Here is a 24438-nt window from a genome sequence, read left to right on the forward strand (position 1 = left end):
TAGCATCTTCAAAGTGGTAGGCATGTTGTTTAAATCAAATGATACGAACCCCCCAAAATCTATTTTAATTCCAGGTTGTAAGGCAACAAAATAGGAAAAATGCCAAGGGGGGTGAATTATCCCCCCCCCCACACACACACGTACATATACATGTTCACAGGACACTCAACTTATCTCTTTTCCTACATCAGATATGCAGGTGACATTTCCACCTGGATGACAGCACATAATCAGCCAGACGAAGATGCTCTTCATTCGAGGGAATGCCTGCCCATTCTCAGATGTTAGATAATCCGAGATGATCACATCAGTTACATTCCTGCCCTAACCTGAATGCTCTGCTTCTTCCTCCACACTACACACCATCCCCCAATATGCTAAATCAGAGCTTTGTCAGCTCCAGATTTGACTACTTCAACTCACACCCTGCTGGAATCCCTGTATTATCAGATTCCCCTCTGTTATTAATCTCTATATTGTAATCAAGAAAGTGTTTCAAAATGTTGTACTTTTATTAACATATATGTGCAGATCATTCCTAAGAGAGAAGTGGTGTAATATCTCCAGATGGGTGTGTGGTACCTTGCCAACAAGATGTTACTTCTTGTGGGGTCTTTGCCTTGAAAGTAAGTATGAGAGTATAAGTAATGTACAATTAACCTACTGGAAGTATACTGACTAAAAGGCAAAACAGAACTGTCAAATTATATTTTAGCTGTGTCGTTGTATACTTGCGAATTTGAATCTTAAGTGTAACAATTTTGTTGGGGAAACCAATTTTTTTTCCCCAGTTTGCTGAATGTGTTCTGAAGGAGGACTTGATTGTCTTTTCAAATACGAACAAAGATGTTAAAATCATGAGAGATGAAATAGCAGTCACTCTCCTCCAAAACACTGCTATGTTCAATTTCTAATTAAAAATAATTGTAGATAAAAAATATAAAAGCATTTATATGGAACTTTCAAGGTTATCTTTGATCCAACTTCTGACTAGTAAGCAACACCTTTTATTTTTTAAACAGACCAGGGGTGAAAACAGACTGCTGCAACATCATTGGCTGAATGTGGTAAGCAACATCCCTGTGTAGCATTAGCCACTCTAGCATAGTGGTGGAAAATTGTGTTTTATTAAGACAGTATACATATTTTCTGTTTCTTTCCATAGACGAGCCATTAAATTGATTTAAGGAGGAAACTGATGCCATTGTAGCATGAATGGTGGATGCTTTATTTACGAGCCGGTCCATGGGGGAAATGAGTGTCTTGCCGGCTGTGCACATTCAATTCGGAGATAAGATGACAAACAACGTAAAAGGAATAATACAGTACCGCCATCTTGCGGCCATTGGGCTATAATTAAACAATAAGGCCGGAGGGGGTGTGGTATATGGCCAATATACCACGGCTAAGGGCTGTTCTTAGGCACAACGCAACGCAGAGTGCCTGGATACAGCCCTTAGCCGTGATATATTGGCCATATACCACAAACCCCAGAGTTGCCTTATTGCTATTATAAACTGGTTACCAATAAATGTTTTGTCATACCCGTGGTATACGTTCTGATATACCACAGCTGTCAGCCAATCAGCATTCAGGGCTCAAACCACCCAGGTTATAATAACAGCTATGTCTAACAGTTTGAGTTTGCCGCATTGGGACATTTCAGACCTTACAATCTGTACTTGTGTGAGTGAGCATACAACACAAACTAAACATAATTCATTATTTATGGCTTTATATAGGCTACAACAATAGTTTGGACAAGGACAGTATAGAATATATACATTGGAATATAGGAAAATAATTAGGCAATATTTTCCTCTCTTAAAGGTAGACTCAGCAACATGATGCAGAAATGAAACAGCATAGTGGGTCAATTTCTGCAAACAACTAAAAGCGATGAGCCTCAACTTTGGCTGTTTTGGTGCCCAGGCTACCACATTGAACAGTGTGAACTGAATCCGTGCACATGCGCAGATACTGTGTGTGACTGTGTGAGAGCAAAGTGTTGCATCTCGCTCATCTCTGGCGCTGTCATTTAGCTGAGTGTACCTTTACATTCTACAAGAACACAGTATGAAACAAGGTGGAAAAGATAAAGGTAAATATTGAAAATATATTTTAAATGAGTCAAGCCATAATAAAACATTGTCAGCTAAAATTTCCTCACAGTGTTGGTGGTGCACATCATAATAAAAGCTAAGATGACTTCATATCATGCAAGGAACTACATCAAATCTGCTTCTGAACATTGATAAAACTTTTCAATCCTGATAAAGGGTATAGTGTAACAGAGTTTGGGTCAATTCTATTCCGTAGCTTTTCAACAAGGAAAATCAGTGTACTTCCTGAATTGACTGGAAATGGCATTGACCCCAAAATTGAATTGACCCCAACCCTGGTGAGTGTGTGTGATCGAAAAGCATCTCTGCAGGAATCCCAGGAGAATCATACATTCAGTTTCTCCAGTCTCCATTCAGTGTTGCCAGATGGTGCTGGCTCAGCTCCACTGTTCTGAGCTCTACTGTTCTGAGACATATGACACAATCAACAGGGCTTGCATTGATTACACCACATCACTTCTCTGTAAAAAAAATAAGCAATGGAGGAATTTCATATCTGTATCTGCATACGCAATCAAGTTAATTTATCTTAGGTAACTTAAACCTTAGTAAAAAAAAAAGAAAGTTACTTCACTTCGGAGATAATTCAAATTCTTGACACAGTCCCAAGAGTACAGTACCCCTCAGCATCTCTTACTTTTGTATTTTTGTTGCATAGTAGGTAAACTCGTGCTCTATCCCTCTTTCTTTTCCTCCCAGCACACATGACTAGAGTGAGTCATTTGAGCAGCCAGTGATTGTGCGTGTTGGAGATCGACTGCATTGCAGTCGGAATGGGAAAAATCTGCAAATCACCTCGCATCCCAGATAGCTACTCATTATATTATGGGTGATCAAGATAAGTGATTCTGTGCCTCGCTTGCTCAAACTGATTCCATCCAACACGCTGATTGTCTCTGCTGTGCACCTGCATCCAAAGTAGCTACTCATTATGTGATCAAGATTACAGATTCTGCAATTCGCCTTGCTCAAGCTGATGCCCCCTTGTCTCTGATGTGCAGAGTGTAGAAGGCCCAAGGCTCCGGTATGTAGATGACCCCGCGGTATTTCTTGCGGAGGACCTGGTCGCTCCAGAGACAAGCCACCCAGATGCTGACCAGACCCAGGGCGATGGAGAAACTGTCAAGTCAAGTTTATTTTAAAATGAATTTTGCTCAGGTCTCAATTCACTTTAAATAAAGGGGTGGTTTCTCAGACACGGATTAATCCTAGTCCTAGTCCATGGTTTTTAGCCTAGGACTAGACTTAATCTGTGTCCGGGAAATCGCCCCAAATATTCTTAAAGAAAAACAAGGAACAAACAATATCGGAAACAGTATCATTATTATACCTGTAGAGCAGGAAGAGCCCATTGCTATCAGGGACAAAGCCTTTACGTTTCTGGTGCATCACTGTGGCCGTCATGGCGAAGAAGGTGAAGATGAAGAGGATGAAGATCTGGCCCTCTGTGATCAGGTACCTGTACAGAGTAGAGCATTGTTCAATTTAGCGCATGTGATGGACGACAAAAATTGGGTTACTTAAGTCCCCTCCCTGTTACAGTTTTCTTCCGCTTGCTACCTTGAACATGACGCAGTCAAGGTACCTGGATGGAGGTGGAGGTCTTATGCTGCTGCCTTTTTGGTATCTGTCTCGATTGACACCGATACCCTAAGATCAATGCACTTGTAGAGATCTGAGAATGTTTAATTGATATAAGCATGGGGACATTTCCACCTATCCTATCAGAGTGCAAGGTGGATCTATTATTATACTGCTTACACCGGTCAAATCCTCTCAGATCTCCACAAGTCTACAGGTCGATTTGGGATTGGGCCATACTCTCTCTTTGCCTCGTTCATTGAAATGGACCCAAAGTATCAAACTACTTCGGAAACAATGGATGAAATCCTTTCCTGTCAACTCCTACATTTCATATTCACACATAGGGGAGGTTTCCTCAACACATATTAAGCCTAGCACTAAAAAGTACTTTCAATAGAGATTCTCCACTGAGCTTGCTTTTTAGTCGAGGACTAGTCGTAATCTGTGACTGTGACTGCGGAACCATCCCATACAGTTGACATAAAGGATAAAAGCCATTCAAGATGTTGCCTATAAACATTCAGTGCCTTTTATTTGACCTGATAACTCTTCCATCATGTTACATTTTAGTAGCATTAAGGAGACCTTTGAAGGGAAATACTGTAACTCTGCACCACCTGTGTGTCCTTGTGAACGCAGCCCATAAAGAACTCTACAGATAGAGGGCAAGTCTCAGGAAGTCAGTTTTGCTGAGGTGAATAAGGGACAAGAGCCCATTGGAATCAGAACGTACGGTGCATCCTTCGTTCCTTCCCTCCCTCCCTCACAAACACACACGATACACTGACGTGTCCTGCCCTTTGCCCAGGGCTAAGTCATTGCGTTCAATCACAGTGGATTCAGACAGAAACAAAACAAACATTCTAGCATTACAGGCTGTGATAATATGATGTGTCACTAAAGAGGCTGACCAATAGTAGACGGCGCTGGGAGCGAGAAGAAACCAAGCAGCGAGCGGCATCCTCTTCTCCTCCTTGATGTGTGTGAAGCAACCAGTGAAGTAGAGGAAGAGGATGAGGAAGAAGGGAACATACCTATGGAAGAGAAGAAAAAAGGCACATTTTCAATCATGTTCAATTGTGTTTTTCCCAGGGAAGATTAAATAATTGAAAGTGATTAAAATGCTGGTAAGCTGCAAACACTGCACATCATGTCAATGTATCTATGACAGTCTTCACGTAGATGTAATCTCATATGACATTCACAGTTTGAATGGTATAAATTCATGTATAGCTATGGGCAAGGTGAAATGACCTTTTTCATCTGATTCAGTACAGTAAAGTAAAGATACACTACTGTTCTAAAGTTTGGGGTCACTTAGAAATCTCCTTGTTTTTGAAAGAAAATCACATTTTTTTGTCCATTAAAATAACATCAAATTGATCAGAAATACAGTGTAGACATTGTTAAGGTTGTAAATTACTATTGTAGCTGGAAACCGCTGATTTCTTAAGGAATAAGGCCAGCATCCCAGTCACCTCTTCACTGTTGATGTTGAGACTGGTGTTTTGCGGGTACTATTTAATGAAGCTGCCAGTTGAGGACTTGTGAGGTGTCTGTTTCTTAAACTCGACACTCTAATGTACTTGTCCTCTTGCTCAGTTGTGCACCGGGGCCTCTCACTGCTTTTTCTATTCTGGTTAGAGCCAGTTTGCGCTGTTCTGTAAAGGGAGTAGTACACAGCGTTGTACAAGATCTTCCATTTCTTGGCAATTTCTCGCATGGAATAGAACAAGAATAGACTGATGAGTTTCAGAAGAAAGTTTTGTTTCTGGCCATTTTGAGCCTGTAATCGAACCCACAAAAGCTGATGCTCCAGATACTCAACTAGTCTAAAGAAGGCCAGTTTTATTGCTTCTTTAATCAGAACAACAGTTTTCAGCTGTGCTAACATAATTACAAAAGGGTTTTCTAATGATCAATTAGCCTTTTAAAATGATCAACTTGGATTAGCTAACACACCGTGCCATTGGAACACAGCAGTGATGATTGCTGATAATGAGCCTCTGTACGCCTATGTAGAGATTCCATTAAATGTTGATGTTACTTTAATGGACAATGAATGTGCTCTTTCAAAAACAAGGACATATCTAAGTGACACCAAACTTTTGAACTGTAGTGTAGTTTCGAGCAAACATGCTCCTTACCACATAGAATGGCCAAGCTTTTCATCATAATAGTAAAGTAGCTCAAAGGAATCTATCTGTGGGAAGAAGAGGACAGTAAAGGTATAGCATTTCTGCTATTACCAAAATAGAATCCAATCAAATAATGCTAATGAGTACTACAATTTCATGTTTGGTCTTTAAACAAAAAGAAGCCTATCCAATAAGCAAAAACAATGTAAAAAGTTACACACAGTATTCAGCGGAGTATGGCAGTCCTTGACTTTCACAGCTTTTACATTCAGCTTTCACAGTGTTATTGACTATGCACAATGTAGTAGGCTGGTTACTGGTTTGTTATTGTGTGGGGTAAGGGTGGGGAGGACACTCATTATCTCCACCCAGCGGTTTACAGCTAAACTGGATGAAATGACTGTTACAACCTTGTAATAACATCCTGGAAAAACTGATTGAAATTACAAAATTCCACATAAGCCTTAAACTGGTTGTAAAGGTGTAATTAAAACCAGCTTGCGCGCTGGTCAAGACAAGTGCTCCTGAGTATGAGAGAGGTATAGAGGGTGTCATGGTGGAGTACCAGAGAGGCAGGCTGGAGGTTCTTGATGATGGGGTTCTCTCTGACAGACAAGTGGAGCTGGTAACCACTCAACAGGAGGCGGTGGTTAATGGAGTCACCCACCAGGTGAATGCTGGCGCCCATCACAAAGGTGATGATGCACAGGTACACGGCGACGTGGGGCAGGGTCTTGGGGCTACGCTCGATCAGCTAAAGAGGGATGGGAAAGAATTGGGCAGTGAAATTCCATCTGGGCACAATTTCAACAGGGGGGTTAGTTGGAGATGGCAGGCCAGCAGGGACATAAAGGTTATGTTCCTCTGTTCAACTTGACAGCTATGATCTTTCAGCTTCCTCAGGCCAACGTGTGAATGGGTTTTATCTGAGACAGGACAAATCAAATTGTATTTGTCTCATGCGCTGAATACAACAGGTCTAGCTAGACCTTACAGTGAAATCGTTGCTTACAAGCCCTTAACCATCAATACAGAGTAAGAAAATATTTGCTATATAAACTAAAGCAACAAAAAAAGTAACACAGTAAAATAACAATAACGAGGCTATATACAGGGGGTACCGGTACCAAGTCAATGTACGGGTTAGTCAAGGTAACTGAGGTCATATATACACATGTAATGTAGGTAGGGGTAAAGTGACTATGCATAGATAAACAGCGAGTAGCAGCAGCGGTACAAAAAAGGGGGTCAATAAAAATAGTCAGAGTAGCCATTTGATTAAGTGTTCAGCAGTCTTATGGCTTGAGGGTTGAAGCTATTCAGGTGGTCCTTTTGGTCCCAGACTTGTTACTCCAGTACCGCTTGCCGTGTGGTAGTAGAGAGAACAGTCTATGACTGGGGTGGCTGGAGTCTGACAATTTTTAGGGCCTTCCTCTGACACCGCCAGGTATAGAGGTCCTGGATGGCAGGAAGCTTAGCCCCAGTGATGAACTGGGCCGTTCGCACTACCCTTTGTAGCGCCTTGCGGTCGGATGCCGAGCGGATACCCAACCAGGTGTTGATGCAACCAGTCAGGATGCTATCGATTGTGCAGCTGAAGAACGTTTTGAGGATCTGAGGACCCATGCCAAATCTTCTGAAGGGGAATAGTTGTCTTGCCCTCCTGAGGGGGAATAGGCGTTGTCTTGCCCTCTTCATGACGGTCTTGGTGTGTTTGGACCATAATAGTTTGTTGGTGATGTGAACACCAGCTCTTGACCCGGTCCACTACAGCCCCGTTGATGTGAATGGGGATGTGCTCGGCCCTTCTTTTCCTGTAATCCACGAATCAGCTCCTTTGTCTTGATCACGTTGAGGGAGAGGTTGTTGATCTGGCACTACACTGCCAGGTTTCTGACCTCCTCCCTATAGGCTGTCTTATCATTGTCAGCGATCAGGCCTACCACTGTTGTGTCGTCGGATAACTTAATGATGGTGTTGGAGTCGTTCTTGGCCACACAGTCATGGGTAAACAGGGAGTACAGGACTGAGCATGCATCCCTCTGAGGTGCCCCTTGTTGAGGATCAGTTCCAAGTTCGATATCCCCGAGCTGACAAGGTACAAATCTGGCGTTCTGCCCCTGAACAGGCATTTAACCCACTGTTCCTGGGCCGTCATTGAAAATAAGAATTTGTTCTTAACTGACTTGCCTAGTTAAATAAAGGTTAAAAAAAAGGGCCATGTGGAGTGCAATAGAGATTGTGTCATGTGTGGATCTTTTGGGGCGGTATGCAACTTTGGGTGGATCTAGGGTTTCTCAGATGAGGGTGTTGATGTGAGCCATGACCAGCCTTTCAAAGCACTTCATGTCTCAGACATGAGTGCTACGGGTCGGTAGTCATTTAGGAAAATTACCTTGGCGTTCTTGGGCACAGGGAATAAGGTGCTTGAAACATGTAGATCCACAAGGTCTGCCATGAGAGGTGACTGTAAAATCTACTTCCGGCGCCGACAGAGATGGCCGCCTCGCTTCGCGTTCCTAGGAAACTATGCAGTTTTTTGTTTTTTTACGTGTTATTTCTTACACTAGTACCCCAGGTCATCTTAGGTTTCTTTACATACAGCCGAGAAGAACTACTGAATATAAGATCAGCGTCAACTCACCATCAGTACGACCAAGAATATGTTTTTCGCGATGCGGATCCTGTGTTCTGCCTTACAACCAGTGTAACCGAGTGGATCACATGCAGCGACCAAAAAAAAAACCGACTCAGAAAAAGAGGGAAACGAAGCGGTCTTCTGGTCAGACTCCGGAGACGGGCACATCGTGCACCACTCCCTAGCATTCTTCTTGCCAATGTCCAGTCTCTTGACAACAAGGTTGATGAAATCCGAGCAAGGGTAGCATTCCAGAGGGACATCAGAGACTGTAACGTTCTTTGCTTCACGGAAACATGGCTAACTGGAGAGACGCAATCCGAAGCGGTGCAGCCAGCGGGTTTCTCCACGCATCGCGCCGACAGAAACAAACATCTTTCTGGTAAGAAGACGGGCGGGGGCGTATGTCTTATGGCCAACGTGACATGGTGTGATGAAAGAAACATACAGGAACTCAAATCCTTCTGTTCACCTGATTTAGAATTCCTCACAATCAAATGTAGACCGCATTATCTACCAAGAGAATTCTCTTCGATTATAATCACAGCCGTATATATCCCCCCAAGCAGACACATCGATGGCTCTGAACGAACTTTATTTAACTCTCTGCAAACTGGAAACGATTTATCCGGAGGCTGCATTCATTGTAGCTGGGGATTTTAACAAGGCTAATCTGAAAACAAGACTCCCTAAATTTTATCAGCATATCGATTGCGCAACCAGGGGTGGAAAGACCCTGGATCATTGTTACTCTAACTTCCGCGACGCATATAAGGCCCTGCCCCGCCCCCTTTCGGAAAAGCTGACCACGACTCCATTTTGTTGATCCCTGCCTACAGACAGAAACTAAAACAAGAAGCTCCCACGCTGAGGTCTGTCCAACGCTGGTCCGACCAAGCTGACTCCACACTCCAAGACTGCTTCCATCACGTGGACTGGGAGATGTTTCGTATTGCGTCAGACAACAACATTGACGAATACGCTGATACGGTGTGCGAGTTCATTAGAACGTGCGTTGAAGATGTCGTTCCCATAGCAATGATTAAAACATTCCCTAACCAGAAACCGTGGATTGATGGCAGCATTCGTGTGAAACTGAAGGCACGAACCACTGCTTTTAATCAGGGCAAGGTGTCTGGTAACATGACTGAATACAAACAGTGCAGCTATTCCCTCCGCAAGGCTATCAAACAAGCTAAGCGCCAGTACAGAGACAAAGTAGAATCTCAATTCAACGGCTCAGACACAAGAGGTATGTGGCAGGGTCTACAGTCAATCACGGACTACAGGAAGAAACCCAGCCCAGTCACGGACCAGGATGTCTTGCTCCCAGGCAGACTAAATAACTTTTTTGCCCGCTTTGAGGACAATACAGTGCCACTGACACGGCCTGCAACGGAAACATGCGGTCTCTCCTTCACTGCAGCCGAAGTGAGTAAGACATTTAAACGTGTTAACCCTCGCAAGGCTGCAGGCCCAGACGGCATCCCCAGCCGCGCCCTCAGAGCATGCGCAGACCAGCTGGCCGGTGTGTTTACGGACATATTCAATCAATCCCTATACCAGTCTGCTGTTCCCACATGCTTCAAGAGGGCCACCATTGTTCCTGTTCCCAAGAAAGCTAAGGTAACTGAGCTAAACGACTACCGCCCGTAGCACTCACATCCGTCATCATGAAGTGCTTTGAGAGACTAGTCAAGGACCATATCACCTCCACCCTACCTGACACCCTTGACCCACTCCAATTTGCTTACCGCCCAAATAGGTCCACAGACGATGCAATCTCAACCACACTGCACACTGCCCTAACCCATCTGGACAAGAGGAATACCTATGTGAGAATGCTGTTCATCGACTACAGCTCGGCATTCAACACCATAGTACCCTCCAAGCTCGTCATCAAGCTCGAGACCCTGGGTCTCGACCCCGCCCTGTGCAACTGGGTACTGGACTTCCTGACGGGCCGCCCCCAGGTGGTGAGGGTAGGCAACAACATCTCCTCCCCGCTGATCCTCAACACTGGGGCCCCACAAGGGTGCGTTCTGAGCCCTCTCCTGTACTCCCTGTTCACCCACGACTGCGTGGCCATGCACGCCTCCAACTCAATCATCAAGTTTGCGGACGACACAACAGTGGTAGGCTTGATTACCAACAACGACGAGACGGCCTACAGGGAGGAGGTGAGGGCCCTCGGAGTGTGGTGTCAGGAAAATAACCTCACACTCAACGTCAACAAAACTAAGGAGATGATTGTGGACTTCAGGAAACAGCAGAGGGAACACCCCCATCCACATCGATGGAACAGTAGTAGAGAGGGTAGCAAGTTTTAAGTTCCTCGGCATACACATCACAGACAAACTGAATTGGTCCACTCACACAGACAGCATCGTGAGGAAGGCGCAGCAGCGCCTCTTCAACCTCAGGAGGCTGAAGAAATTCGGCTTGTCACCAAAAGCACTCACAAACTTCTACAGATGCACAATCGAGAGCATCCTGGCGGGCTGTATCACCGCCTGGTATGGCAACTGCACCGCCCTCAACCGTAAGGCTCTCCAGAGGGTAGTGAGGTCTGCACAATGCATCACCGGGGCAAACTACCTGCCCTCCAGGACACCTACACCACCCGATGCTACAGGAAGGCCATAAAGATCATCAAGGACATCAACCACCCGAGCCACTGCCTGTTCACCCCGCTGCCATCCAGAAGGCGAGGTCAGTACAGGTGCATCAAAGCTGGGACCGAGAGACTGAAAAACAGCTCTATCTCAAGGCCATCAGACTGTTAAACAGCCACCACTAACATTGAGTGGCTACTGCCAACACACTGTCAATGACACTGACTCTACTCCAGCCACTTTAATCATGGGAATTGATGGGAAATGATGTAAATGTATCGCTAGCCACTTTAAACAATGCTACCTTATATAATGTTACTTACCCTACATTGTTCATCTCATATGCATACGTTGATACTGTACTCTATATCATCGACTGCATCCTTATGTAATACATGTATCACTAGCCACTTTAACTATGCCACTTGGTTTACATACTTATCTCATATGTATATACTGTACTCGATATCATCTACTGTATCTTGCCTATGCTGCTCTGTACCATCACTCATTCATATATCCTTATGTACATATTCTTTATCCCCTTACACTGTGTATGACAGTAGTTTTTTTTGGAATTGTTAGTTAGATTACTTGCTCGTTATTACTGCATTGTCGGAACTAGAAGCACAAGCATTTCGCTACGCTCGCATTAACATCTGCTAACCATGTGTATGTGACAAATAAAATTTGATTTGATTTGATTTGATTTGTAGCTATTACAGACTCAGTTTGAAAATGTCAGTGAAGACACTTACCTTACCAGTTGGTCAGCGCATGCTCTGAGTGCACATCCTGGTAATCCGTCTGGCCCTGCGGCCTTGTGAATGTTGACCTGTTTAAAGGTCTTACTCACATTGGCTACAGAGAGCGTGATGTTCCATTAAACGAGTAAACGACCATCTGACCTTCCCGTTACTGGCCTGGCTGAGTGGAGCTGGCATCTGCTTTAGCAAGTTAATGTCAATGCCTTCAAAGTGTCCCTTATAAACTGCCAGAGTGCCTGCAGAGAAGCCAATGTTGGAGGGACAGCAGCGTGCCCTCATCATGTAGCATTCAACTGGGTTGTCGTGCCTTGTGTTCATTAGGCACCAAGAGGAAGAAAACGAACTAGAACAGGAATGTACTACCCGGACTTGTCCAACAAGAAACACTTGTTTTTGTATCAGTTTTGAAACGTATCGCTATGGTGTGTCTAATGAACACCACCCTGTCTCTGTGTGCCATGATTGGTTACCTTGAGAAGCAGGAAGGGTGTGATGATGTTGTAAGCCATGTGGAAGTAGTCCCCAGCACTGGGTCTGTTCAGGGGGAACCACTCTAGAGGGAGGATGATCTGAAGAGATACAGTTAATCAGTTAGAGGAGGGGAAAACAATACACAACAGGGACATGTAATAAGCATTGAATATACTCAGAAACGACATGGTAGTATGGTAATTGTTACAATGACCTAATAATTACTGTGGTTTCTGGGGTCTTGTTGAAAAAAGCACCACTACATGACATTTGATACTAGGTACCTGTAGTTATTTTTTTGTGTGTCAAAGTTACCATAAACCACTCATTGTGACCAGATACTGTTTTAGAACCCGTCTGGACATTTAAGATGGAATAGGCCATATTATGAAAGTGCTACTGCACAACCTCCGACAACCAATTGAGTTGTAGTCATATAAATAGAATTACTAGACCAGACTTTTGCCATTCAAGTCAATAATACTTTTTATTTGTATTTCACTCACCATGACAATGGGCCTCCCGAAGTCCAGCAGCCAGTTCTGGATGGTGAAACTGACCCACAGGTCCAGGTGAAACTTGGGCTTCAGCAGAGATGAGTCCATGTCTCTGGACCCATGCCTATTGTGTATAAGGAGGACAAAATAAGATCAATATGGACCCATGCCTGTTGTGTGTTAGGAGGACAAGTAATCTCATTATTAAAGTTAAAATGATTATGTGCTCCGACTTTAAATTTGAACTCTTGCATTGACATCAATAATAACCCTGAAGCTAGGTGCACAGCTTTACTCTCTGCAGGGTGCATTAGGTCCCTAATATGTTTTTGTTGGTTAAACAAAGTATGTATAGTTCAGAGACAGCGTTGAAAGAGTAGGAACCTCAGTTGTTGGAAAGGAGAGGAGAGATGTGTGTTCAAAGACAGAGAATCCCGAGGGAGGGAGGGTGGATACACATTATATACACAGGGTTGGGTGGCATGCCTCCTCTACAGTCTTAAGCAGTAGGTCTGCACAGGCTTTCTCTGCTGTAAGATATTAGGCTTTACACATCAGACCATCTTCTGGCATTTTTGAATCCCAGCTGTTCCTCCTGGCCCCAACATTAACAAGGCCAACAAAAGAACAAAACAACAACGCTGCTGTCATCTCTCTCTCTCAAGTTTATTGTCTTTATTTGGTCATGAAACAAGACACATGCAGTTGAGAGTGAGAGATCCACTGCTGGCTCCACACATTCCCTAGCAGAACCCATTTGGCCTTAGCTTCCATTCAGCTGCCTGTGTTGGAAGTCGGATTATGGGAGCCTCTGTGCACACTATGTGGAGCATCAGCATTGGTTGGGGTGACAAATGAGTGCCTGTCCTGATCCTGTGGCAGAGAGGACCTCTTCCCTTTCCCAATCCTGGCACGGCCTGGAGAATCAACTCTAATCTCATCCGATTTGTCTCTTTCAAATCCCGACAGAACAAGCTCCTCCTGCACGCTGGTTTCCTAAGGTCAGTACTCCTGAGTGGAGCTAAGAGAGGAGAGGCAGCAGCTGCACTTGGCAGGCCATAGTATCACCTTTCTGTGGGCTATATTTCAGACTAATGTGACACATTCACTCATGGGGACTGACCCTGTTAATCCCACAGAAGGAAAGGAAACGCCTGGTAATGGGCATTTGAGCACTTACTTGCAGTATGCACAATAGGGGAACTATACCTTGGTTAGATAATGTATGATAATACACATACAAAAAGAAAGGTTCTTAAATGGTTATTCCTCAGCTCTTAAGGTTCCTTGGAGAACTCTTGCCCCAAAAAAACAACATTTGTGAAGTGTGGGGTTCTTGACATGGCATCTACGATTCTTCTTAATTCTAAAAAGGTTCTTGAACTGTATGGAAGCCTGCAGATGTGTCCCTTTCATAGAACACAGAAAATTGGCCAGTGTCAACTTGTGTTGATTTTTCAGTGTAACATTCTTAGTGTTGATTAAGGAGTTAAATTAACTCTCAGTGTAAAATAACCCCAGGGAAATATGATAATGATGGATGTGGTTTTGGTTAAACTCTGGTTATTGACACCAGAGTTTAACCAAAACCAGACCCATCATTAACTATATTTCCCAGCATGCTCTATTGCAGGTTGATTCTAAGAATTGTTTGTTTCAATATCTTGTTTCATACATTTTTCTAAACTATTCCAATCTCCTACTTGGTCGTATTGCACCCGTTCCTGAAATGGTTGTTCCAGTTAGATGCTTAAGGTAGTCTCATATCTTAGTTTTTCCAACCTGGCAAACATTCTGAATGCAGGTTGTGGGTGAATAAAAATGTTAAAATGTTGGATATCCCCACTCTGGCTGGATGCCAATACGAATTACAATTACAATCACTTTGCAAGCCAGCATAACGTAACTTGCAGGCCCGATGTGGCCTGTAAACTATGAGTTTTAGGCCATTGTATTAGGGTAAAACTATGTCCGCAAAATAAATATGAAATATACATTTTATTGTCTTAGGACCCGATTCCAGCTTTCTTACACACGCCTTTCCTTTGCACGTCACAGTATTTGGTATTCAACCTTACCTTATTCAGTCGCGTAATGCCCTCTGAAGGTGCGGGTACCTTGCGCACTCTGAATACATTTAATTCAACCACAGAAAACCCTCCCACTTGCCGGCCAACAGATTATCTCGTGGAGATTTTATTCAGTAGGGTTTTCAGTACATTTATCTTAAGCCATCCCTTTAAATACGGTGTACCTTTTAAGTTTGAATTTCATCGACAGACTTGCATATATCGTGAGAACGGGTTCAGAATATTAGGCATCAATGAAAGAAAGCCAAGTATGCATATTAATTTCATCACCAATTGGTAGATTTTTTTTTTTAACTCTGAAAATTCGGATTATTTAGGTTTAGGGAAGCATTTAAGCACGAAAGAATGGAAAGAGTGGTTTTATTCATTCATAAATTTGCCACATTCAGTTCTTCAACCCATGGTAATGTTGGAAGATTAGTTTTCACAGAATTATAGTAGGGCGAATAGGTTACAAAAGTAGGCTATACCCTCATCTATTGCCTCCACTAACCATGGAACTGCGTGATGACACAGTCAAATATTGCGCCATGCGTCGGGTTAAAACTGTTAAGGCTTGGATCTCCGCTCCATAACGATTTAATTAGCCTCCCTGTCTTTTTAAAAATATTATCAACTGTTAATAATGATCCTCAGCAACAACCACGCGGCCGTGACAGCGTTTGCAAAGGAAGCAAATGAAGGTAAACTAAACAATGTAATTAAATTAAATGATAATGTAGGCTATACCAAATGAAGGAGACTAACAGTACATTGGCAGTTGAATATGTGTGGTTATTAGTCCTACTGATGGCTGGTACTGATAGTGGCTAATATCTAACGTGATATAAGTAGGAAACAGAATGTCGGGGTAGCCTATCATTAATACATTAAGACAGTCAAGTTCTAAATTACAGTACATGGAGAATTGTGTTATTTCTATTGTAAAAAATACAGTAGATGCTTTTTCCACTTGGAACCGGTAGATTCGCTAGACCTTATTCATGGTTTCCTTGCGCTTAAAGGTGGTGGAATTATTAGTGAAATAAGTCCAGGTCAGAATATGGTGTATCTGTAGACAAACCTCCACTCGACATTAATTTATTTGATTTCCACCCCAAACGAATAGCGGGTGAATAGCATGCTATCCTCATGCTTAGGTTCAAGGTCAGAATACCCATAGAGAAAAGTGCATAAAAGGGGAATTGTTTTTAATTGACGTGTGCTTATTGCTGATCAGAATCAGACCCTTAAAAGAATAAAATGAATAACAACATATTCAGTTAGGCTCTCACTTGGTGAAGGCCACAGGACTGAAAATGAATGAATGCAACAACCATATCTCTGTCACTAGCAAACAGTCATGGGTGGTACTGGTAACTAACATTCACTCAAAAGGCACCCTGGGAAATATGCAAATAAGGCTTAAAACCCGACAGCAGGGCTATTCAAATCTGGTCCTGGAGGGTCAAAACGTTTCTGGTTTGGGATTTTTGTATGATCCTTTAACGAACCATCACATGTATGGTTCTTCAGAGACCCTAAAATGGTTCCATTATGGCGTCGCTCTCAAGAACCTTATTTGGTTCTAACTTTTTAAGAGTGCACTGTATGGCATTATTTACAGATACATGGTGATGATTAGGCTTTAATATGTCTACTTATGGAATTGTTAATAATCGTAATGTTGACATTAACATTTAAGGTGTGAGGGGGTCATGCATATGAAAGGTAGGGAAGGCCAGTAAAGGGCAGACAATTCAATTGGATGAGTTGGTTAGGTATGGCTATTTAAATGAGGTTTTTCGAATGCTATATTAAAAAGTTGTTTTTCAAACCTAGAGAGAAAAGTTGACGACTGCATAGCATAGCTCTGCCGTTTCCGCATCGACGCGTGCATCCCCCTTCCAACAGAACCATGAAGATTCTCCTCGATATCACTTCTTTCAGACCCGACTTGGCAGCCACCGGTCCCTTTGAACTTGGTCAAGGAACTAGTTGCTAAAATAAGATTTCACAAAGGAAATAGCCATTTGTAGATCTGTGGTGAATAATTGACGAGTCAACAATCCGAATAACAATGCCGACCTCAAAACCTCTTCTTTCGCTCACCGTTGCTCTCCTTGCAAAGTGGCGCAACAATAGAGATTGACAGGCTCAGTGACAATCTGTAACATAATAGCCTTTGACGAGATGAGAGTCCCACACTCTCCAATAGTTTACACAATATTCCTCTCCTCAGCATTAGTTGACACAGGCTGTTTTTGCCCTCAAAGTCTAACCCGTGTCTTGAAGAGAGTTCTGAAATTTTATCACACAGTTCGGAGTGAATCTATTTTGAAATTGCGTGTTTCAGTTCTATGAGTCTGTGTGAGTCTAAAGGGATATTGAAATGAAATGGTTCAGTAGCCTGCAGATTAACCGTTAATCTGTTTTCCCCATCCCCTTTTTATCAGGGGCATAATCTCTGATTTTGGCAGAGTAGAGCAGATAGGATGCAATTTAGGCCGGCCCGGTACATATATATAGCCGGCTCCCATCAAACCAAGGTGCCCTCATGTACAAGAATGGTCAGTAAAAAATAAAAATAAAACTTATCTCTGCATTATTATAATATCTATATCATCTCTATAATACTATAAAGGGCAGTAGTGGAATCCAGGCTGTGAATGGGACATGTAGCGAGATATTCACAAAATTGTGCAAACATGATATTAAGGTCAAATTGTGGGTGCTTATAGTTGTTCTGTTTCACACATTTACAACGGGAAAGTTTTTTTTTTGTGCATATCCCACTCCTCCTGAGACACCCTCGGAGAGTGGGGTCATGGATCAGCCATTATTGACAGCAACACTGGAGCAATAAAGGTTAAGTGCCTTGTTCAAGGGCAGATGGATAGACGGTTCCTTGTCAGCTCTGGGATTTGAACTAGCAATCTCTACCGATTACTGGCCCGACATGCTAACCGCTGGGCTACATCAATAAGAAAAACAGTGCCAAACCTCTGCCAATAACAGCTAGCATTCAGTTGTCCCCTCCCCACTCAGACCACTCCCAGACAGTCCTAGTAAATGTATTGCTTGAGAAATTGCTATTTGCTAAGAAGTTTTTTTTAAACCATTTCCAGTGAAGGACAGGTTTGTGGTCCATCCACACGACGAAGGGGAGAATAGAACCCTCCAGCCAGTGACGCCATTCCTCAAGAGCTAGCTTCACTGCCAGGGGTTCCCAGTTACTAATGTCATAATTTCTCTGCAGATGAGAGCTTACGGGAAAGGAATGCACATGGGTGGAGCTTCTGATCACAGGGGGGAACGTGGAGACAGAACAGCACCTACCCCGGTATCGGAGGCATCCATCTCCACGGTGAACTGGAGTTCTGGGTCTGGCTGAGTGAGGACTAGAGCGGAAGTGAATCGGCACTTGAGTTCCAGGAAAGCTGCCTCTGCCTCAGGGGTCCAGTGGAACGGAGTGGAGGTGGCGGTGTGAGGTGCTGCCAGACGGCTGGGGTTGCGGATGAATCATCTATAAAAATGTGCAAACCCCAGGAAATGCTGAAGCTGCTTCAGGTTTAAGGGTGCAGGCTACTCTGACTGCCCTGACCTTGGCGGGATCCATACGTAACCATCCCTGTGCAATAATATAACCCAGGAAGCATGGAATTCACAGTTTTCAGATTTAACAAAAATATTATTCTCCAACAGCCATTAGAAAACGTGTTGCTGGTGAGCCTCAGAGACCTTAGAAAGAAAATCAAAATGTCATCCACACAAAAAAACGAAGCATCAAATCACATCCCTCAGTACATCATTGACTAGGTTCTGGAAAACAGCAGGGGCGTTAGTGAGACCAAAAGGCATGACCAAATACTCAGTGGTGTGTTGAACGCCGGTTTCCACTCGCGGACAAGGTGGTAGGCATTCCGGAGGGTGAGTTTGGTGAACACCGTGGCACCATGGAGGGGGGCAAAAGCTGACCTGATGAGTGGCAAGGGATACGTGTTCTTCACAGTGATGTTATTCATCCCACAGAAGTCTATGCACGACCTCAGCATCTCATCCTTTTTTCTTTACAAAGACAAATCCAGCACCTACCGAAGAGGAAGAAGGCCTGATACTGTATGTCCTACAGCCAGGGAATCCTGGATGTACACCTCCATAGCCTCCTGCTCAGGGCGAGAGAGGTTATACAACAGGCTACAGGGGAGAGGAACTCCAGGCTGGAGATCAATTGCGCAGTTGTACGGCCGATGAGGCGGCAGCGACAGGGCGTGGTGCTTGCTGAACACAGAAGCTAGATCGTGATACTAGAGAGGAACTCATGACAGGTCCGGAGATTGTGGAAAGGACTGCGGCACAGACAAGGCAGGGGCAAGTGCAGAACAAAGATCATTTGAGTGACAAAATGAACTCCAAGTGGTTACCTTTCTGGTGGTCCAGTCAATTTGTGGATTGTGCAGCTTTATCCAAGGATGGACAAGATCCAGGGAAGAGAGGGCAGTCGATTATGTGGAGACTGATCCTTTCCTGGTGATTCCCAGAGAGACGCAGGATGACAGGGACAGTTCTCTCAGACACGGGCGAGGAGCTGTCCGTTGAGAGCATTGGCATCAAGGGGTGAATCGAGTGGAACAGTGTCCAGGCCCAACTGGATAACGACACCTCGGTCCAGGAAACTCTCGTCGGTGCCCGAGTCGATAAGCGCAGGCAGAGGAAGAGCCTGGCTCTGCCACACAAGGGTGCCGTCTAGCAAGGGGAGATGGGCTGGCGATTTGGTTACAATATACCTTTTGTTGGCCGCAGGGAACGAGTGGAGACAAAGTGACCAATCTGACCACAGTATAGGCAGCTCCTAGTGATGATTCGCCGCTGCCTCTCCTCAGGTGAGAGACAGGCCCGGCCGAGTGGCATGGGTTCAGGTTCTGGAAGAGACTTGGGAAGGGAGGCAGTCAGAGGAGAACCAAGCAAAGAAGCAGATGTCGTGATGGGGCATGCAACCCTACCTGCACTCTCCCTCCGACGCTCATGGAGACAGCTTTCGATGCAGATGGCGAGAGAGATGAGCTCCTCGAGTCCATCTAGCTCATCCCTGGACACCAACTCATCCTTGATGGTCTCAGTGAGAGCTTACTGAAATGCTCCCTGAAGGGCCTCCTCATTCCAGCCGCTCTCAGTGGCGAGGGTGCGAAACTCGCTTGCCATCTCAGCGACAATATGGGAGCCTTGACTGACAGACAGGAGTAGCTTAGCGGCATCCTTACCGCAGACACGGTGGTCAAAGACTCTCCTCTCATCTCCTTTGTGAAGCTGAAGTAGGAGGAGCAGATGGGGGACTGTCTCTCCCACACCGCGTTGCCCAGGAAAGCGCTGCTCCACAGAGGCTGCCGATCAGGAAGGAAATCTTGGCCGGCTCGGTAGCGTAAGCGAAGGGCTGTTGCTCGTATACTAGTGAACATTGTACCAAAAAGGCTTTGCAAGCTCCGAGGTTGACATCGTCAACCAGAGGGGACCAGAGTCAGAGCGGACAGAACTGTAGCAGAGAAGAATTCAGCGTCAGGCAAGGGAAAACAGGCACAACACGAAAACAGTATCTATGCAGGAACAAACGTCTCAAACTGCAGACTGACTGAGCAGAGGTTACGATCTGGCAGAGTGGAAGTGGCAGGGCTGAGTATTTGTAGAGGTCTTGATAATGGAACAGGTTGCAACTGGTGGGGATCTGCTCTACCTCCAGCACACCTGTCTCCACCCACACAATCACACAGGAAGAGAGCACTGGGGGAGGGGCGACAGGGTAGGGAGACAGGATGAGCAGTAGAGGGCGTGGCAGGTGCAGATGTAACACTTTGGATGTACACAGAGATATAAAAATGAATATGTCAATCTCTCCTGGTTCAAAGTGGAGTAGAGATTGACTTTATCACTACTTGTATTTGTAAGAGGTGACATGTTGAATGCACCAAGGTGTCTGTTTGAACTACTGGCACACTGCTCTGACACCCATGCATACCCCATAAAACATGCTACCAGAGGTCGCTTCACAGTCCCCAAGTCCAGAACAGACAATTGGAGGCACACAGTACTACATAGAGCCATGACTACATGGAACTCTATTCCACATCAAGTAACTCATGCAAGCAATAAAATTATATTTAAAAACAGATATAAATAAACCTTATGGTACAGCGGAAACTGTGAAGCAACACAAACACAGGCACAGACACATGCATACACACATGATAACATACACACTATACACATGTACACATGGATTTTGTGTTGTAGATATGTGGTAGTGGAGTAGGGGCCTGAGGGCACACACATGGTGTATTGTGAAATATGTTGTGAATGTGTTGTGAAATCTGTTGTGAATGTGTAATGTTTTTAAAATTGTATAACTGCTGGACCCCATGAAGAGTAGCTGCTTCCTTGGCAGCAGATAATTGGGATCCATACTTAAATTACTTTTTAAAATGAATGAATTAATTATCAAATTCAGCAGGCTATGGTGTGAAATAGGCTTTTAGAAGTGCCATCTTAATTTGATTACTTGTCGTTAATGCTGTCTTTGGCGTGCTTTGGTGTGCTTATTAATGCACAAGCATACCCACTCTTACGATACAGTTATTTAATAAGTCATCCAAAAGTTTTACAGTGCGTGAAGTTTCAAATGCAGTCTGTTATCACTACATTTGTAATGTGATAGTATTTTATTTTATTTTAAACACACAAAAAACATGAATAAAATAATGTACGTCACTGCGGATCTCGGATTTTCCGGGATCTTCAGTTTTCTGTACTAAATATCACCTGCGCATGTGAATACGTTCAGCACGTGTATATTCTATACTATGCGTAGAGACAGGCTACTCGGGCAAATTATGCTCGTGTATTCAAGTTAAATGAAAGCTGAATCAATGTCTGCAAGATCACATAATGATAGTATTCTACATAACAGTACCGAATATAATAGCATTGTATAACGTTACTGTAAGACAAAAAAACTACCGCATTCAATCGTGAATAATAATTATTGAAGTTTTACCGGTGAAAAGTCGGTGCAACATCTGCATGTCAACCATTTGGTCTCAATCAGTTAGAAGGGGTTTCCGCTAGCTTCTATATCCACTAAATCAGATTCCACAGTCACAAAGTAAGATCCCACAGTCACAAAGTCAGATTCCATAGCCACAAAGTCAGATTCCACAGTCACAAAGTCCGATTCCCCAGTCACAAAGTCCGATTCCACAGCCACAAAGTCCGATTCCACAGCCACAAAGTCCGATTCCACAGCCACAAAGTCCGATTCCACAGCCACAAAGTCCGATTCCACAGCCACAAAGTCCGATTCCACAGTCACAAAGTTAATTGTAGGTCAGGAATAAGGTTAGCAGTGTGTTTAAGGTTAGTAAAACGGTTAGGATTATGTTTTAAATCAAATTTGAAGAAGATACCTTTTAGAAATTGGTGGGGTTTATGACTTTCTGGGGGTATAGAAGCTGGTGACGACCGTTTCATGGGGATATGCATTTAGATCTTCTTGTGTTATACAGTGTTGTTTCGAATGATGTACAATGAACTCTTTCTTTGAGAAGATTGTGTTCAACTATAGCATAGCCTCTGTGTATTTTACCTGGTGACGTGCCCTGTTGAATTTTGGCCACATGAGAGAAAAATCTGTTGGTGTTTTTGTCTTACAGGTCTTACAGTAACATTATACCATGCTATTACATTCGGTTCTGTTGAACACTGTGATCATTATGTTGATGAAATATTTTTCCTTTATTTAAATAGGCAAGGCAGTTTAGAAGAAATTATTATTTACAATGACAGCCTTGTTCTGAAGCAGAACAACAGATTTTTATCTTGTCTGCTCAGGGATTTGATCTAGCAACCTTGCGGTTACTGGTCCAACGCTCCAACCACTAGGCTACCTGCCAACCCTAAATGTTAAAACATATGAATTGTTGTATCATTATTAGTGTTTGGACAAAACGTTTTCATATTAACAATAAATACAGGTTATAGACACTTATTTATTTATATTCTAATAATGTGGGGGACTTTTATTTTGTATTTTGTATTTATTTTTTAATTCCATGACCCAGATCCTACTGAGTACTCCCTACCCCACATCGGCACAAATAATAGTTTTTTCCTGTACAGTGCTCTAATTGTACAATATAATGTCCAGGGAACTCATTTATAAATGTTGCATATGCACAAAATATGCCCCAAAACATACGTACACAAGTTGCCATTTATAAATGAGAATGTGCTTATCCTCCTGCAAACTTTAGACAATGCATATGCACAGTTTCTAGTTGTTGAAGTATTGCATTGCAAGAAGGCAAAAGTAGTAGCCTTGTGCAAATGGTGAATATACAGTATGTCACGATTATTCATAGCAAAGAAAACATGTAGCCTAACTAAATAACAACAATATGCAAACATTTTCCATTAGTGATGACTGACATTTTTTCTTCTTCTTATCTTTGCATTCTGAAATAAAACATTCCTAATCTTTTCAAACTGTGATGGTTTCATAGGCTACTCGTGTTGCGGAATAGCCTATAGGCCTACAACAAGTGTGTATAGGGTACCATTTGTCCCATCTCTCATTTAATGAGAAGTATTTTGTTCTATCCAATCCGATCCAAAGCGCAGATTAACGGTAGAACAGACAGTTCACCTTTTCCATTGACGTGTGTAGACTACACCTAATACTGTAATGTCCAATTTCTCGGGAAGACAATATTTCATTTCTAAACTTAATACATATATCACAACCATTACTGCATCACACCATGTTCTGTTTCACCTTTCTTTGTGCTTGTCTTCAGCCCCCTCCAGATGTCGCCCATCTTCCCCATTTTAATTTTATTTAATGTCTATTTAACTAGGCAAGTCAGTTAAGAACAAATTCTTATTTACAGTGACGGCCTACTCCGGCCAAACCCAGACAACGTTTATGCCAATTGTGCGCCGCATTATGGAACTCCCAATCACGGCCTGATGTGACACAGCCTGGATTCAAACTAGGTACTATACTGACACCTCTTGCACTGAGATGCAGTGCCTTAGACCGCTGCACCACTCGGTAGCCCATTATCCCCTGTGCATTTATACCTGTGTTCTCTGTTTGTCTTTTGCTAATTCGTCTTGTCTCGTCAAGTCTACTAGCATGTTTTTGTACTCCTGTTTTCTTGAGCCCCTGTTTTCTAGTTATGCCTGTTTTGATCATTCTGCCTGCCCTGACCATGACCCGGCCTACTTTTTTGTACATTTTGCCACTGCCCTGGATTACTGACCTCTGCCTCCCCTTAGCCTGCCTGCCACTCGGTACCTTACGGACTCTGCCCTGGACTACCGACCTATGCCTGCCCTTGACCTGTCGTTTGCCTGTACCCTGTTTTATAATAAACATCTGTTATTCGAACTGTCTGCATCTGGGTCTTATCCTGAGTCGTGATTAACAGAATAAATTCTTCACCTTTTCTAGCCATGTTGAGACAATTTAGTTCATATTCCTGAAG

At 43.5% G+C, this 24438-nt stretch overlaps 1 protein-coding gene across 1 annotated transcript; it reads right to left on the reverse strand.

Annotated features, from left to right (window-relative positions):
* Window positions 1–1535: 1535 nt before the first annotated feature.
* Window positions 1536–17271, reverse strand: cln6b (CLN6 transmembrane ER protein b). Its single transcript, XM_024380295.2, has 8 exons — window positions 16741–17271; window positions 12843–12957; window positions 12336–12434; window positions 6411–6599; window positions 5855–5910; window positions 4619–4741; window positions 3454–3582; window positions 1536–3242 (listed from the first exon to the last, which is right to left on the reverse strand). The coding sequence occupies exons 1-8, from the start codon at window positions 16800–16802 to the stop codon at window positions 3092–3094; spliced, it is 924 nt and encodes a 307-aa protein (XP_024236063.1). The 5' UTR covers window positions 16803–17271; the 3' UTR covers window positions 1536–3091.
* Between the last annotated feature and the right edge of the window lie 7167 nt (window positions 17272–24438).

This window comes from Oncorhynchus tshawytscha, linkage group LG19 (genome assembly GCF_018296145.1).
Source record: "Oncorhynchus tshawytscha isolate Ot180627B linkage group LG19, Otsh_v2.0, whole genome shotgun sequence".
Taxonomy (NCBI): Eukaryota; Metazoa; Chordata; class Actinopteri; order Salmoniformes; family Salmonidae; genus Oncorhynchus; species Oncorhynchus tshawytscha.

What these genes read in the sequence shown, in the direction of transcription:
- cln6b (XM_024380295.2), bottom strand. Translation starts at nt 16,802, where the DNA reads ATGCACGCGTCGATGCGGAAACGGCAGAGCTATGCTATGCAGTCGTCA. An exon ending in CCCAGCGCCGTCTACTATTG is followed by an intron (nt 3,583 to 4,618) that starts GTCAGCCTCTTT and finishes TACTCTGTACAG; the next exon opens with GTACCTGATCACAGAGGGCC. An exon ending in GGGCTCTTCCTGCTCTACAG is followed by an intron (nt 3,243 to 3,453) that starts GTATAATAATGA and finishes TTGACTTGACAG; the next exon opens with TTTCTCCATCGCCCTGGGTC.